General features: G+C 39.4%; 1 protein-coding gene across 2 annotated transcripts in view; it reads right to left on the bottom strand.

Moving 5' to 3' along the window:
• cdh23 (cadherin-related 23) overlaps nt 1–13829 on the bottom strand; it is a 161495-nt gene that overhangs the window by 53002 nt on the left and 94664 nt on the right. For both annotated transcript variants that reach the window (XM_088304346.1, XM_088304347.1), the window contains exons 14-17: nt 5102–5166; nt 4160–4397; nt 2933–3038; nt 2428–2555 (exon numbers count right to left, since the gene is read on the bottom strand). In XM_088304346.1, coding sequence (XP_088160472.1) covers nt 2428–2555; nt 2933–3038; nt 4160–4397; nt 5102–5166 — 537 coding nt within the window. The remainder of the gene's footprint in view (nt 1–2427; nt 2556–2932; nt 3039–4159; nt 4398–5101; nt 5167–13829) is intronic.

Below are 13829 nucleotides of genomic sequence, written 5' to 3'. Positions count from 1 at the left end.
GGAGATTAACAGAATTGCTTAGATTATTTTCTGGTCATGTCAGTAATTTGTGCAGCCATTTATAGAAAGTAACACACGGGAAATTACTTGAAAAAACGAAATTATACCATAACTGACCTCAGAATTGTTGGCCATATGTGCGAACCAATCATGTGCTGCCCGGTATATGTTGAGTCATACAGATTCATTACCCAATTGAATTGCTACACTATAGGGAACAGTGACACGCTTTTTTCACCAGAGCAACATCTGTTGGATTCGGCGAGGCAATGCTCCACTATCCCTCGCGTAAAATCCACAATGGCACTGAATGCATTCACCAAGGTAAACAATAAAATCACACCATGGCAGTGGACGTCATCCAGTTATTCCATGAAATAAAAACAAATGAAGATAATTAAGATTTGAGAGTTAGGAACATCTATATTATGGATCAGCATCAACCTTCATATTAACTTTCCCCACAGGAGATCTGCATTGCATCTGTACTCCATTGGATTTCACTCGAAAACATCTCATTGCATAGTGAGGTTTTTTTTTTTTTTTTTTGCTGTTCGACCTGCAGAGAAATGCTTTTGCAACAGTAATTGGCAACATTATCTATGTGAGCTCCATGTTACTCATGAGTCACAACGTTGTGACAGATTGACTAAGGGAAAGGGAAGCAAGAAAGGCGGAATACAGAATTAGGATCATCTCTCTGATGGTTTTTGTACTGCAGTAACTATTTCCCCCGACAGCATTTCTTCCTCATGTAGGACGTGTGTGGAAATATTTTCTCTTTGCTTATCCCATAATGTGCTGGCTGGATAGCAACATGGATGCTTATATCTGATCTAAAAGAACTCTCTAGGAAACATCAGCACGATTAAATAAAACACACAACGCAGCTTGACAGAAGATTAATTCTGTTTTTGACATCTAATACCGTGTGCGTGTACATCATACTGTTTATTCTTTTGATCAAGGGTCCTCAATAAAGAATAATAACATCTAGCAGTAGTGAATCAGATACGTTGTATTCTCACTCTCATGCAACGTGAAAAATATGTTGTCATTGAAGCAACAATATGATATAATTATACCATAATGCATAACTTGCTTTTTTTATGGATAATATGTCTATGTTTTCGCCTTGATGAGCCAGGATCACCTAGTTTACTTACCCGTAGTTAGTATAATGACACGGCAGCTCTTCTTTTGTGTTACTGTTCAATAAATCGTACATTTGTGCGTTAGTTGCTTTTTGAACTTCGGGCCATGTCACTGCTATATTTGATTTAGGAACTTTGTTCATTAATTGTCAGAGATAACAGACAATTATGAAATTATAATATACGATTTAACCGGTAAATACGGTTAATTTTCCATGCATACTTACTATGTTCCCTGTCACTTTTGACCAGGGCCAAGAATATAGCACAATTTTTTTTATGTCAAATGATGAACTGCACGCACAGCTTTGAAAAGATAAAAAATGTGTCAGATTTGCGCTGAACAGTACGTATGGGTTGGTAGGCTTCCATTGTGGATCTTCAAATATGGCAAAAAATGATCCTGTGGTTTTCAATCGCAGGAAATACATCCGTACCATTACTTTAATTCATAGAATTATGTTCAAGTTTGTTTATTTGGTAGAGACTGTGGTGTAGAACTAACTTTAAGTGGACTTTAAAGCGTTTCACACATTGTATTTTGAGTGATGTTAAACTGCAAAACAAACAGCTGGAGAGCTCTGGAGTGTTGATAGCACTTGTAGCGACAGGAGGGGAAGACACAGCATCAGGGAAAGATGGTGTGGGTTTTTTTTGTGCTTTTTTTGAGGAGATATGATATTGATTTTTTTAACACAATTCAATGCAATTTCCATAATAGGCAACATTATTATTATTCTTTTCATTGCACCCTCTGTCAATCCACCCATGTTCTTCTACTTATCCCGCTCAGGGTCACTGAATACATACGAGTCTATTCTAGCTGACTTTGACAATCATCCACGTTCACATTCAGAACTATGAAAAATTTTACAGTCTTTAGTTGACCAAACATGCAAGTTGTTAAAGAAAGTGTGGAAACGAAACATACAAACTCACACAGAAAGGTGAGAGTGAATGGTTGTTATCGATAATTGGTTGGCAACTAATTCAGGTTGTGCACCAGCATTTTCTCAAGGTCAGTTGGCATAAGATGGTCCAGGATTTTTCTCATCCAGTATACTTTTTAGCAGTTCAATACTCACAACACAACTCATTGGTTTTAAAGTTTAACAGTGCTTTTTTTTAATTACAATTTAAGTTCTCAACTTTATTTGAACCAATTTCTTTGACATTTGAACAAAATGCCATTAAGGATTTCTTCTCTCATTTCTTTACTTGTTTTACACAGCACACATGGTATGTGTGTGCGTGTGTGTTTTGCTATACTTACAATAACCTCCACTGTGACAGCAACAGTACTGTTGAGGGCGGGGTTTCCTCCGTCTTTGGCCATCACTGTCAGATGTATCGTTCCGCTCGGAACCTTTTCGTAGTCCAGCGGCCTGGTTACACTGATCACTGATGAAGGGAGAGCGTAAGAGAAGGTAAGGTTTTCCATATTGTTGAAGACTTTCTACACCATTATGTCGAAAGGGAATGTGTCCCATTGATCCATCCATGCACTTTTATTTTCGAAAACTTAAGTTCCTCCCATACCAAACTCATCCAAGCATTCCTTTTTGGCTGTTGCAGTTATGTTCAATTAGACAAAGAGCCTGCAAAAACCTTGTCCATATGAAGTTGGATAGCGTAGAATTGTAAATTGTTGATCCAATTGAGATTTTTTGGAACTCGGAAATGTAGCACACACCCAGCTTGATTATGAATGTCTTAATTATAGCCTGCTGTATATTGTATGTTTGAACGTGGCCTCATGTTGTCAGTGCTAAGCACACCTGCGTAACCTTCCACCATGATGATACTGAAGTACCCAGGAAAAGCTGAAGCGGAAATGATGGTATATGTGATGAAGTTGTTGGGAGGAGAATCCTCATCTGTTGCCTGCGGGCAAGAGAAGGTGCAGAAGAAATCTATAGTTATACATTTTTAGAGAATGGAAAAAAATGAGTGCAGGAAAAAAAAACAATCAGTGCCAGCATGCCATTGTCAACATTTATGCTGGTTCCAGCTATTAGTCCCAGGATATCAAAACAGCAACTCAGCGAAAAGCTGGCCAAATGAAATCTTTCCAGGGCTAATCCCCAACATTAAGAACAACGATAGCACACCCTCATTATTTTGTTGTTGGCTGGACTTCCAGATGTTTCCAGTGTACGGGACATCACTGGCGTCATTCTGTTGGGCAAGTTGTCAAATGTTCTGCTTACATGCATGAGCTTGCTCTATGATTTCAATCCATTTTAACAAGGACAACCAGAGGAAACAAAACCCTTCGTAGGAAACAACAGCAAAGTCTGTCTGTGTAAAACATTACCTCCTTCTGTCTACGTCTGGCAATTTTACGACCAATCAATTTCGACAAAACTTTCAGGAGGGATGTTGTGGTTCTTTATGCTTATCAAGTAGGCCACCCCTAGTCGAGTAGATGGGGTCTGTTTAAGGGCAAGTTGCTGACCCAGCATTTGGTGACATGTGGTTTCCCAGTTTCCCCATTAAGGCAGCCTACTTTGTATTAATATCAGAAGCATTTAAGATTCGCTTAGGCTAATCAAACCCAGTGAGCCAGGCGTTGAACCAAGTAATCGCTTGAAGTCCTGCAGTGTAAACACAGGCCGCCACTGTGCACTGTGGAAGGGAAAGCCATCGCTGGATGCTCCCTTACAAGCCATGTAATGGGATTTCTTGAGGGCACAATCAAAGGAAGTGCTGAGCCATTAGTTACCATTGTGCCTGTGCACCTCTGGCTTTTGTTTGGCAGTGACGAATAGCCAACACACCAGGTCAGCCTGATCTTCTCGGATACAGTGCACATGAGCACAGAACGACACGATTATACAACACAGAGGAAAACAAGAGACTTGGCGAATGAAAACTTAAATTGTGAATATATTGCTATCTGAATTTTTTTCTATATCAATAAAGTATCAGCTGACCCATACTATGGGTTACTGCTAAATCGCCGTCCTTCATTTATTCAACATTAATAATTAATAACCCCTTACCCTGACTCGGGCCACTGGTTGGACAGCCTGTTCGTTCTCTCTCAACGAGCCTACGTACGCCTCCTTCTGGAAGAGTGGCGCGTTGTCGTTTACGTCTAACACGTTGACTCGGATTCGCCCGGTGGTCTCTTCCCCACCTCCGTCCCTCGACAACACAGTCAGTGTGAAGCGGCGCATCAACTCATAATCCAAACTGGCCTTCAGAATCACCCAGCCTGTCACTGCATCAAGGGAAAACCTGCAAGAGAAGACAAATAATTGGCCTGATGGCCTCAGCTGGTTTATATTTTTATTCATTTATTTATTCATTTACCAAAAAGTGTATGTTAAATTGTTCATCGTTCCTTCCAATATTCCATGCGCCCATATTGCCTATGATCCACTAAGATGGCGGTCTCTTCCCGAGATTCCAAATAGCAGGCACTAAATTCAATATTCACTCACAGTGATAGTGCATTGGCAACAGGTGTAGAGGGGATTTGTGTTTTGGGGTACTCTGATGATATTTACCAAAGATCATTTGGCAAAGCAAGTTATCGCATATAAGCCATGTTTTGTTTGATTTAACTCATCTGGAGTGGTTGCCATTTAGATATAATATCCCATGTAACAGTTGGGACAGCACATCCTGACATCTGCTCTGAAAAGGCCAGCCAACACCAATTGTCACAGTGCACTGAAATGACCCAGACACACGCAAAGAGTTCCAAGAAATTATATCATACGCGATCGTTCATGGCTGCTTCTTGTGACTGGCTCCAAGTCAGCCCATGGCTCAATCCGAAGCTCTGCTGAATAGTTACTGTACATAGCAATAAAGATTTGCGGCATTTCAAAAATGCTCACACGAGAAGAGAAGATCCCCCCGCCTCAAATTTCCTCTGCCATAGCATGATTAAAAAAAAGATGATGGAGTGAAGTATATTTGTAGGTGAATCTTACTGGTCTGGTTCATCGCTGAAGTAGTAACGCACAATACCAAATGTGCCTAGGTCCCCATCCGTAGCCTGGATAAAAAAGAAAACAGTTGGAAGAACCATTGTGACTGTCAACAGGCAATACATTTTTTGGAATAAAACAGTGGCTGAAGATCCACAAAGTCAAACTAGGTTTTGTATTTAGTTTATACTTGGTTTATAACTAGACCTTTTCGGTCTAAATAATTTACTTGTGGGATCCAGCACAATTGGGAGTCAACAGACGCCACACACACTATGATGGATATGGTGCAGATATTCTACAGACATGCTTTATTTTGCCATAATTTTAGAGCAAAAAAAAGATGGAGACCCTACAGCCTCGAGGCTACGGTGTATATGGCCTGTGAGCGCATAAATAACAAAATAAAACCCCAGAGAAACTTTTCCAAAAAACAATAAAATAAAATATTTAACCAGCAATAGTTCATAATATGTAATAATGAACCTATGTTTGATCGTTGCAGAATTTTTGTCAAATATTTTTTAATATAGGCTATGACCCTCAGAGGGGATTAAAAAAAATAAAAAAATGGCCGTTGATAGTAAAAAAAGTTCCCAACTGAGTTTAGGGCAAAGTAAAGTAGAATAATAAAAAATGCATCCATCCGTCTTCGATATCGCTTATCCTCACTAAGGTCGCAGGTGTGCTGGAGCCTTTACCAGCTGACTTTGGGCAAGAGGCAGGGGAAACGCTGTGCAGGTTGCCAACCAGTCAGAGATTAAAATAAACTTAAATTTGAAATCACTATCGCTGTCACAAACCCAAATATGTGGGTAGGTTGCAGCACAACGGACATCCAGCATAAAAATGTAATTGTGCGGAGTCGCTGTAATGATTCTCAATGACCCCGACATTCATGTGAGAAAAGTTGTATTCAGGGTCAAACTTGGTATCACAGTCCTAGAAATAGTTCAAAGGCTGTAGCTAGCATCTGCATGTAAAATAAATGCATAGATAAATAAATGAATAAATAAATGGGAAAAAAGTCACCTCGCTGTAAATTCAGACGTTTCCATCAGAGGGCAAATCAATATTTCTTTTGAATGTCCAAATCCCTTTTTTATCCACAGCATTGAAGCAAACACTACAAACTTTCAAAGAGCGACACCAAATACATACGGAGCCTTTGCAACTCCACTCAGGTTCTTTTATTAACCTCTGAGGTTTCATCTGCTGTGTCTCAAAGAGCTCATCCTTAAATGCAACTCATCGCCTTCTCTTCCTCTTTATTTTGGAATTTCTATTCCTCCCTCCTTCTCCCACTCCTCCGTTATCTTTCCCCCACTCCTCCTGTCTTCACCCCCTCTCTCCGTATTGCATCCTCCACTCCGCCTCACTCCATTCTCCCCATGCACTCCGTCTATATATCGCCTCTGCACACTCTTTCCCCTTGATGCTTCTGTCTCTCTTTTGCTCCCTCTCTCCCAGGTGAGTGACAGGCCCATAAGTGCTCCAATGATAGCAGTGGGGGTGTTAGCGTGACAGCTATCGAGGCGGCGACAGAAGCTCCTCTGGGGAGCTATAGTGCCCCTCTCGCTTTAGCGACAGAGTCGGAGAGAGAGCGAGGGAGCAAGAGCAAGAGATGAGTGCGAGGTTAAGAAGTAAAGGCGATAGCCATCTCTTCGTTCCCTCCCATCAGTCATTAGCTCCCATCCTCTGAACAATCAGCATGACAGTGTGGACAAGTCACTTTGCCAACTGCAAGGCAAAGACTTTCAACTTTAGATGCATAGGAGCCCTTTTTTTTTGATAGAGGTTGTAAAAACTGTTTCTACGACAACTTTACTTAACGACTGCGTATAATGCAACTATTTCTTATTGTTCGACTAGAGATTAAAATCTCTTTCAACAAGGAATAAAAAAAAAAATAGGTGGTGAATCATCAACCAATAGTTCAGAAACAACAATAGACAAATGACAGTTATGTGCCGGTTCAAACATGAAACGTTAAAAAGCATTTAAGCAACTTTGATTATCTGCCTTTACATTTCTTTTTAGATTTGTGGCTATTTTAAATCCTATAAAATGGCTTTTAAATCTTACTGTCTTCATATACATTTTTGTTGTATTCATTTTGAGTTCAAATACGCTTTTAGCTGCTATAATTAAAACGAAAGACTAACATCTCACAGGTTACACATAAAAAAAACAACCTAAATCATTAAAATGTTTAAATAAGTGCCAATTTTTCATGACCATCCTTCTTCAAACTACCGCAAAGCCTTTTCTTTCTTGTGATATTTTGCTAGACAGGTAGAAATGGGTGTGAGGGGGTGTTTGGGCTTGACATTGCCGATTCAAGAATAGACTCGCTGAGGTCCGTATATGACACTGTTGCACTTATGCAATACAATTGGTGACGATAATGATTATAACTCATTCAATGAATTGATTTTCAGTGAGGCATGTCATGGCCCCAAAAAGACTTGCCCCAGCACCAAAATGAAGATGGGCCCGTTTTTACACAGGGCGCAGGGACACCTGGCTATGAAAATAGGGCTCAAAGGGCTCCATTTCCAATACAGTTTCATAAATGTACATGAATGATTGGATAGGAAGGTGAGTTTTAAATTACCACTTCACAGCAGTGATCTTCGATTGCCAACTTTACATCATTCACCCAAGGAGGTTTGCATGCAGTTGCTTAGAAATGTACTTTGCAGCTAGTGTATTTCTCTTTCAGAGCCTCTAATGCGCAAAGGGAGTTAGAGGAGCCACTTCCATTGGCCGGGAAGCTATTCGGCAGTTCACACCAACAACGGTGCACACACCCATTTGTAACTGCCCTCATCTGAGAAAATACTAAATAAAAGAAAACTCCAACCATGCACACAATTAGACCACGCTTTGGGTTAGGCACGTAAATAGAGCCCAAAGTGTCTAATAGTGTTGATCCAGCCATTCATTATCTATATCGCTTGCAGTTTTTCATTACATACATTAGATGGGTTATACATTTGTTCTTTTTCTTTAAACACAATATAGGATTATGTTCAACTTGAAAAATTATCATAATATTATAATGTGTTATGCAGTGTTATGAACAATTGCTGTGAAAACAATCCTTGAATAAGTAAAGAAATCATTGTAGGACAAATCTCCATTTCTAGACTGGTATGCTGCATATTATGTTGAGAGTAAAGCAAGTTACATTCCAAAATAAGAATTCAGGGTAGTAGGATAAGAAGACTAGTACTTATACTGTACTTTGCATGTGAATGTACTGCAAATGTTAAATGGTTAAATTACCTACTGCAATGAAGTTTTATAGTCAGCATTCTTTTTCAAAAAAGTTGTTCAGGAGGCGGTGCACAAAAAGTCAGTGAGCTGCTGATTGCCAATATAAACTCTAAAAAACCCCACAGGGCCTCAGGCACTAACTACAAAAGAGAAATTAGTTTTCAGTTGACCAGTTTGGTTAAATGATGTGTTTCTTTCCATCAGAGAGGGGAGGCCAGCAGGCAAACGCTCTTGTAGTATGTGTGTCCGTCTCACACGATATGAGGACCTGCGTATGTGTGTAAGTGTGCGTTCACACGCATGATAATGGCGGCACTGATCATGTACTGTATATGCCTAGTCGGAATGAGTGTGGGTGCACAAAACGTGTGTCCGACTGTGTGTGTGTGTGTGTGATGACGTTTGTCTTAAAACAATTCCTGAGAAAAGATACATGCACAAACCACCCACCACAGTTAAAATCTCCAGTTCTTGAAACCAACTTAAACAGATGATTAGGCTGACAAGGTTTTGTCCCTCAACTTTGACCCCTTAGCTCTGTCGCTAGCATCCCCAGCTCTCTTTTCTTCATTATTGACAAGGCGATGTATTCTTCACTGATACTAGGATACAGGATGGCCGAGTGGTCTAAGGCGCCGCGTTCAGGACCCAGTCTCCCCAGGAGGCCTGGGTTCGAATCTCGATTTGGCTGCCAGGATGGCCGAGTGGTCTAAGGCGCCGCGTTCAGGACCCAGTCTCCCCAGGAGGCCTGGGTTCGAATCTCGAATTTCCTCATTGTGGGACTAATAAAGGCAATATTTTGGCTGCCAGGATGGCCGAGTGGTCTAAGGCGCCGCGTTCAGGACCCAGTCTCCCCAGGAGGCCTGGGTTCGAATCTCGAATTTCCCCATTGTGGGACTAATAAAGGACAAATTATTTATTTATTTATTATTACATACGACCTATGTATTTTCAGAAAGCACATATAAAAAAACACTCATAACAAAAGGAACATAACATAAGATGTGTCCTGTGTGATTCTGCAATACTACAGCCCACTAAAAGAAGATGACTGTTCCCATGGCACTAAAAGACACCATTTTCTTCATTACAAAAGGTGTGTAGAGCAAAATTAACGTATAAAGTGTATTTGTTCGCACCAATCCCAGGGAAACGCTTGTGGAGACAAAGAGATATGAAGCTCTCCGTCTCATCCAGGTCCCGAACTTGCTGTTGGACTCTGATCTTGAAACTGTTACTTTTAAACTTTTGCTATATTTTAGTTGAGAATTATTTCATATCGTTATTTAAATTATTAAATTGAGGGAGACGAATCCAAAATACGAATAGGCTGACAGAAGGTACAATTAACTGGTTTATCCTCCAGTTTTCATTAATACAACCGAAGAATAGCCTTTTGTTTAAATAAACAGGTCTACACGTAACACTGAATAAGTACACTGGTCAATAAATTGAGATAAACTCATCATTATTTCAGTATATATACATTTGTGACATTTTTGTTTGGTGATATGATATGAGATGTAAAATAAATGTCGTGTAAGTGTTGGGAAACATGACAATCCATAAACCTCAGTCTGTATGCAAAGGCAATACAACCATCCTCACAGATTAAGACTACAATCCGAAACAAATATTTGCAAGATCAGGAATGCATACTGTCACAAATACTGAGAAATACTAATTTGGTTAAAGATCACAAGTCCAAAATTGAGATTGTGACAAAATATATAAAAATAGATAATAATATTTCAAACCAGATAAGAAGCCATTATATTTTTGGGGGGGGGTTAATGCATTTTATTTTAGCATACATTTTATCCTGAAGGTAATAATAAAGATGTTGGTATTTTATGTAACAGAATAGAACACCCAGAGTTTTAACCTAAAATTCTGCGTTAATAAAGCTCAGTTTTGACTGAGACTGTCGCGCCGCGAGATGTTATCATTGCTTTGCTTATGTGTTCACATGACACAGTGGCAGTGGGAAAATGTCCACTGTTAAGTTTAGAAAGCTATAATTATTCCAAGCACATGTGAAGTGGTAAAAAATAGCCTTTAACTCAGAAGAGAAGAAAAGAGGCACAAAGAAAAGGTGGGGGGGACTGTATTGGACGCACAAACTGGAGATCCAGTTTGAGCTGCCAGTGAAAAGGCTTAAAGCAGCTGGCAGCTCCGTGTTGCTGAAAGGCCTTCATCCTCCCCCTCTCTTTCTGCCTCTGTCCTCAATGATGAAGGAATGAGATTAGAGAGTTGTGACTACACTGAAGACACACACTGAATAAAAGGCACAAAGTGGTAGCAGCAGTATCGTTGAATGATGAGGGAGCATAGCTGACGTCAAGACATGACACAGTCACAATAGACATGTTAAAATGCAGCCATAACTAGGGCAGGGATGTTCTTTTAACGGAAATGTGCCATTTAGTGACATGATTAAACCGCACATCATCCAATTGATCTGGAAATTACTGGATTCATGCCTGGCAGCGCGTTATAACAAATGAAATGGAGACAAATTCATATGATATTAGACTATTTTTCGATCTATCCGCTTACCTTACTTAGCATATTACTATTGGAAATCAGTCTTGCCATTGGTATGAGTAAATCTCTCACTGGTACTCTGTCTTGGCAGAAGTCATAGCGCACGTCTCTCAACCAACCATCCACCCAACCAACCAATGAGCATCAGTCAAGGATTCATTCTGTGAAAACATTTTAGATAACGGTCTGCTTCCAGCATGTGGGAATTATTTGACGCTCTTCCAGGGTGTCCATACCCCAGAGCATCAAGCAAAGTTAATAAATGCTAGCTTGGAGGTGTTTCATATGGAAGAATGTTTGCGACCTTAAATGCTAAAATCTCGACTTCCCAGAAAAAATGAAAACAGTTATGGTAAGGGATCGATTTAATAATTGAATTAATTTGCAGTCGCTTAAGATGCAACAGCCAAGCGGACTGTTATTTTATAATTGACACTATCAGGCACCACATAATAATGACCTAACCCATGGAGGATTCAGCTTTTCAAAACTGGATTCCAAATGCTTCTCTTCACAAAGCAATTTGACTTTGCATAATGATCTCAATGAATTAGGCTGACCTCAAGTTAAGTTAAGTTGTTAATCATATATTCTGTTTCATTCTTTACACATTGCATCATCTACTTCAGTGTGCATTTTCTGTTCATTACATCTTGTCTTGCTATTTGGTGTTCGGCTATTTGTGTCCATGTCTACTCGTTTTGATTGATTGTTTATTGATTTTAACATTGTTGAATGCATTGGGACACTGAGGTGTGATTGTACACCATAAAAAAAAAACAATTAACTTGAAACTTGTCCAGATGCACATAGCAAGTCACTAAGTAATGTGAAACTTTCAGACCAACATGCATGTGCCTGGACCAACCAGACTGCATTGAAGAGAGGCAACAGCTATGCATGTGGTTGAGAAGCTGCTAAAGTGAAAACTAAAAGTTTGTAAACCGTGGTGACACACAAAGAGCCCAAAACAGTCAAAAAGCACTCGCATTCTAATCGCAAAGCAATGTAAATGATAGAGGAGACATACTCTCTGTAACCATCCACTGCAAAAGCACGATTTCTAGTAACATTAGCAGCCGCTAATGTCTAAAGTCTCAAGAGTGTTAAAAAAAATAAAAAAGAAATGAAGTGAGAGAGGAAGGGATGGAGACAAAAGAGTAAATCACAATAAATATTTATACTGATAAGTAACACTGCAAAGCATAAATATTAAACAGCTGTGTTTGTGTGTGTACTTATGTGTTGGGTATAAGTGTCCACGGGGATGCAGGAGTGGGCACTACAAAATGCATCAGCTCCCTCTGTACATCAGCTCTGATCAGATGAGCAATGAATATTAACCTAAAACCAGCCTTTCAGCCACATTATCAGATTGCTTGTTGGGCACTTTTGAGAAGAGCTGGCAACAACATGCATAATTCCAATTAGCATAGGTATAAAGCATTGTATAAACATTAGCCAGACTCCACCCGATCTAGAGTCTTCTCTTTGCACGCCACTGGGACGGTTCTCAGCTAGAGAAATGCAAACAGCAAGCACTTCTTGACAATAATAACATTCACTGTGAGGTAAAAAGAGCAATCTTGTAGCATGTGACACTTACCTAAGTCCACTTTTCATTTGAATTCTTAGTTTGAAAAATGCTTCACTATCTTTACCAATTCAAACCTAATCCATGCTCAAGTACTACAGTTAGACGACAGATGACACACCATATAAGCATGAGAGTGCAAGTGCGATAAGTTTCAGAAGAGTACGTAATCTCAGCTATGAGAGAGGATTTGCATTTTTAGCTATTTTATAAAGTCATGCACCAACTTAGTTATGTTAAAAAAAGGACATCTTGGACCACTGATCATGCATCCCAGACAAGACTCATAAGAGAGCTTTATCATTAATTGTTTGCTTCATAGTTTTTAGAATGGTTTGAGGCAGAGGAAAATATGTTTCTAGCGCAGGTAAAACAAAATAAAAAAAAACACAATTGCAAACATTACACCCACTTCAAGGTATATTGCAATGATAGGCCATTTAGTTTGGCAGTAAGTCATTGTGTAGGTATTATATGCCTGGACATGCAGCCATTAAAATGAGAGAGCCATCATTGTTTTTTTTCAAATAAAAATTATCTGGTGACCTTCTTCTGCTCCTCGCAGACATTTGACGCCTTTGAGTTTCTCGACACATATGGACGAGTAGAGAGAATGAAGCCATGGAGGACGATGACTGGGACATTACAAAGTTACATAATGGATGCCGACAATACACTTTTATTAACATGAGGTTTATTTGAGAGGATAGTATGAGAGATTAGACTCAGCACGGGTGGGCAAACTTTTTGATTGGCGGGCCACATAGTTCTAGTTCTAAAATTTGACAGAGGGGCCGGACCAGGAGCAGATGGATGGAGTGTTTTGGTGACCTCACCTCATCGCGGAAAAAAAAATACATTTAATTTGAAATGAAAATGAATAAAAACATTACAACAAAATCTCTGTGTTTGACACACCAGAGTATTTAGAAAATAAAACATTAACAAGGTTTATTCATTTAATTTTTTTAAAGTTTGGCGGGCCGGATAAAACGTTTAACGGGCCGCATGTGGCCCACGGGCCATAGTTTGCCCACCACTAGATTAGAGTATACTCGACTTGTAATAACAAATAATATAAATCAAACTGTTTGTCAAATTATTTTATTATTTTTATCACTTCTATGAAAACAATTTCATTTTCAAGGACTCATTTGTTCAGCTTTGACTTTTTAATTTAGGTTTTCCAGTTTTGCCAGTGGTGGCGAGTCAAAAAAAAAAAAATTAATTAAAAGGAACAATAAAAAGAGATGTATATATTTTACATGAGCATGTTTTTTCACTCATGTGCTGTTTGACTAGTATTTC

The sequence above is a fragment of the Idiotropiscis lumnitzeri genome, chromosome 9 (assembly GCF_059441095.1).
Source record: "Idiotropiscis lumnitzeri isolate Australia: NSW breed Sydney's pygmy pipehorse chromosome 9, RoL_Ilum_1.0, whole genome shotgun sequence".
Classification (NCBI taxonomy): Eukaryota; Metazoa; Chordata; class Actinopteri; order Syngnathiformes; family Syngnathidae; genus Idiotropiscis; species Idiotropiscis lumnitzeri.
This window is presented reverse-complemented; position numbering and strand designations above follow the sequence as displayed.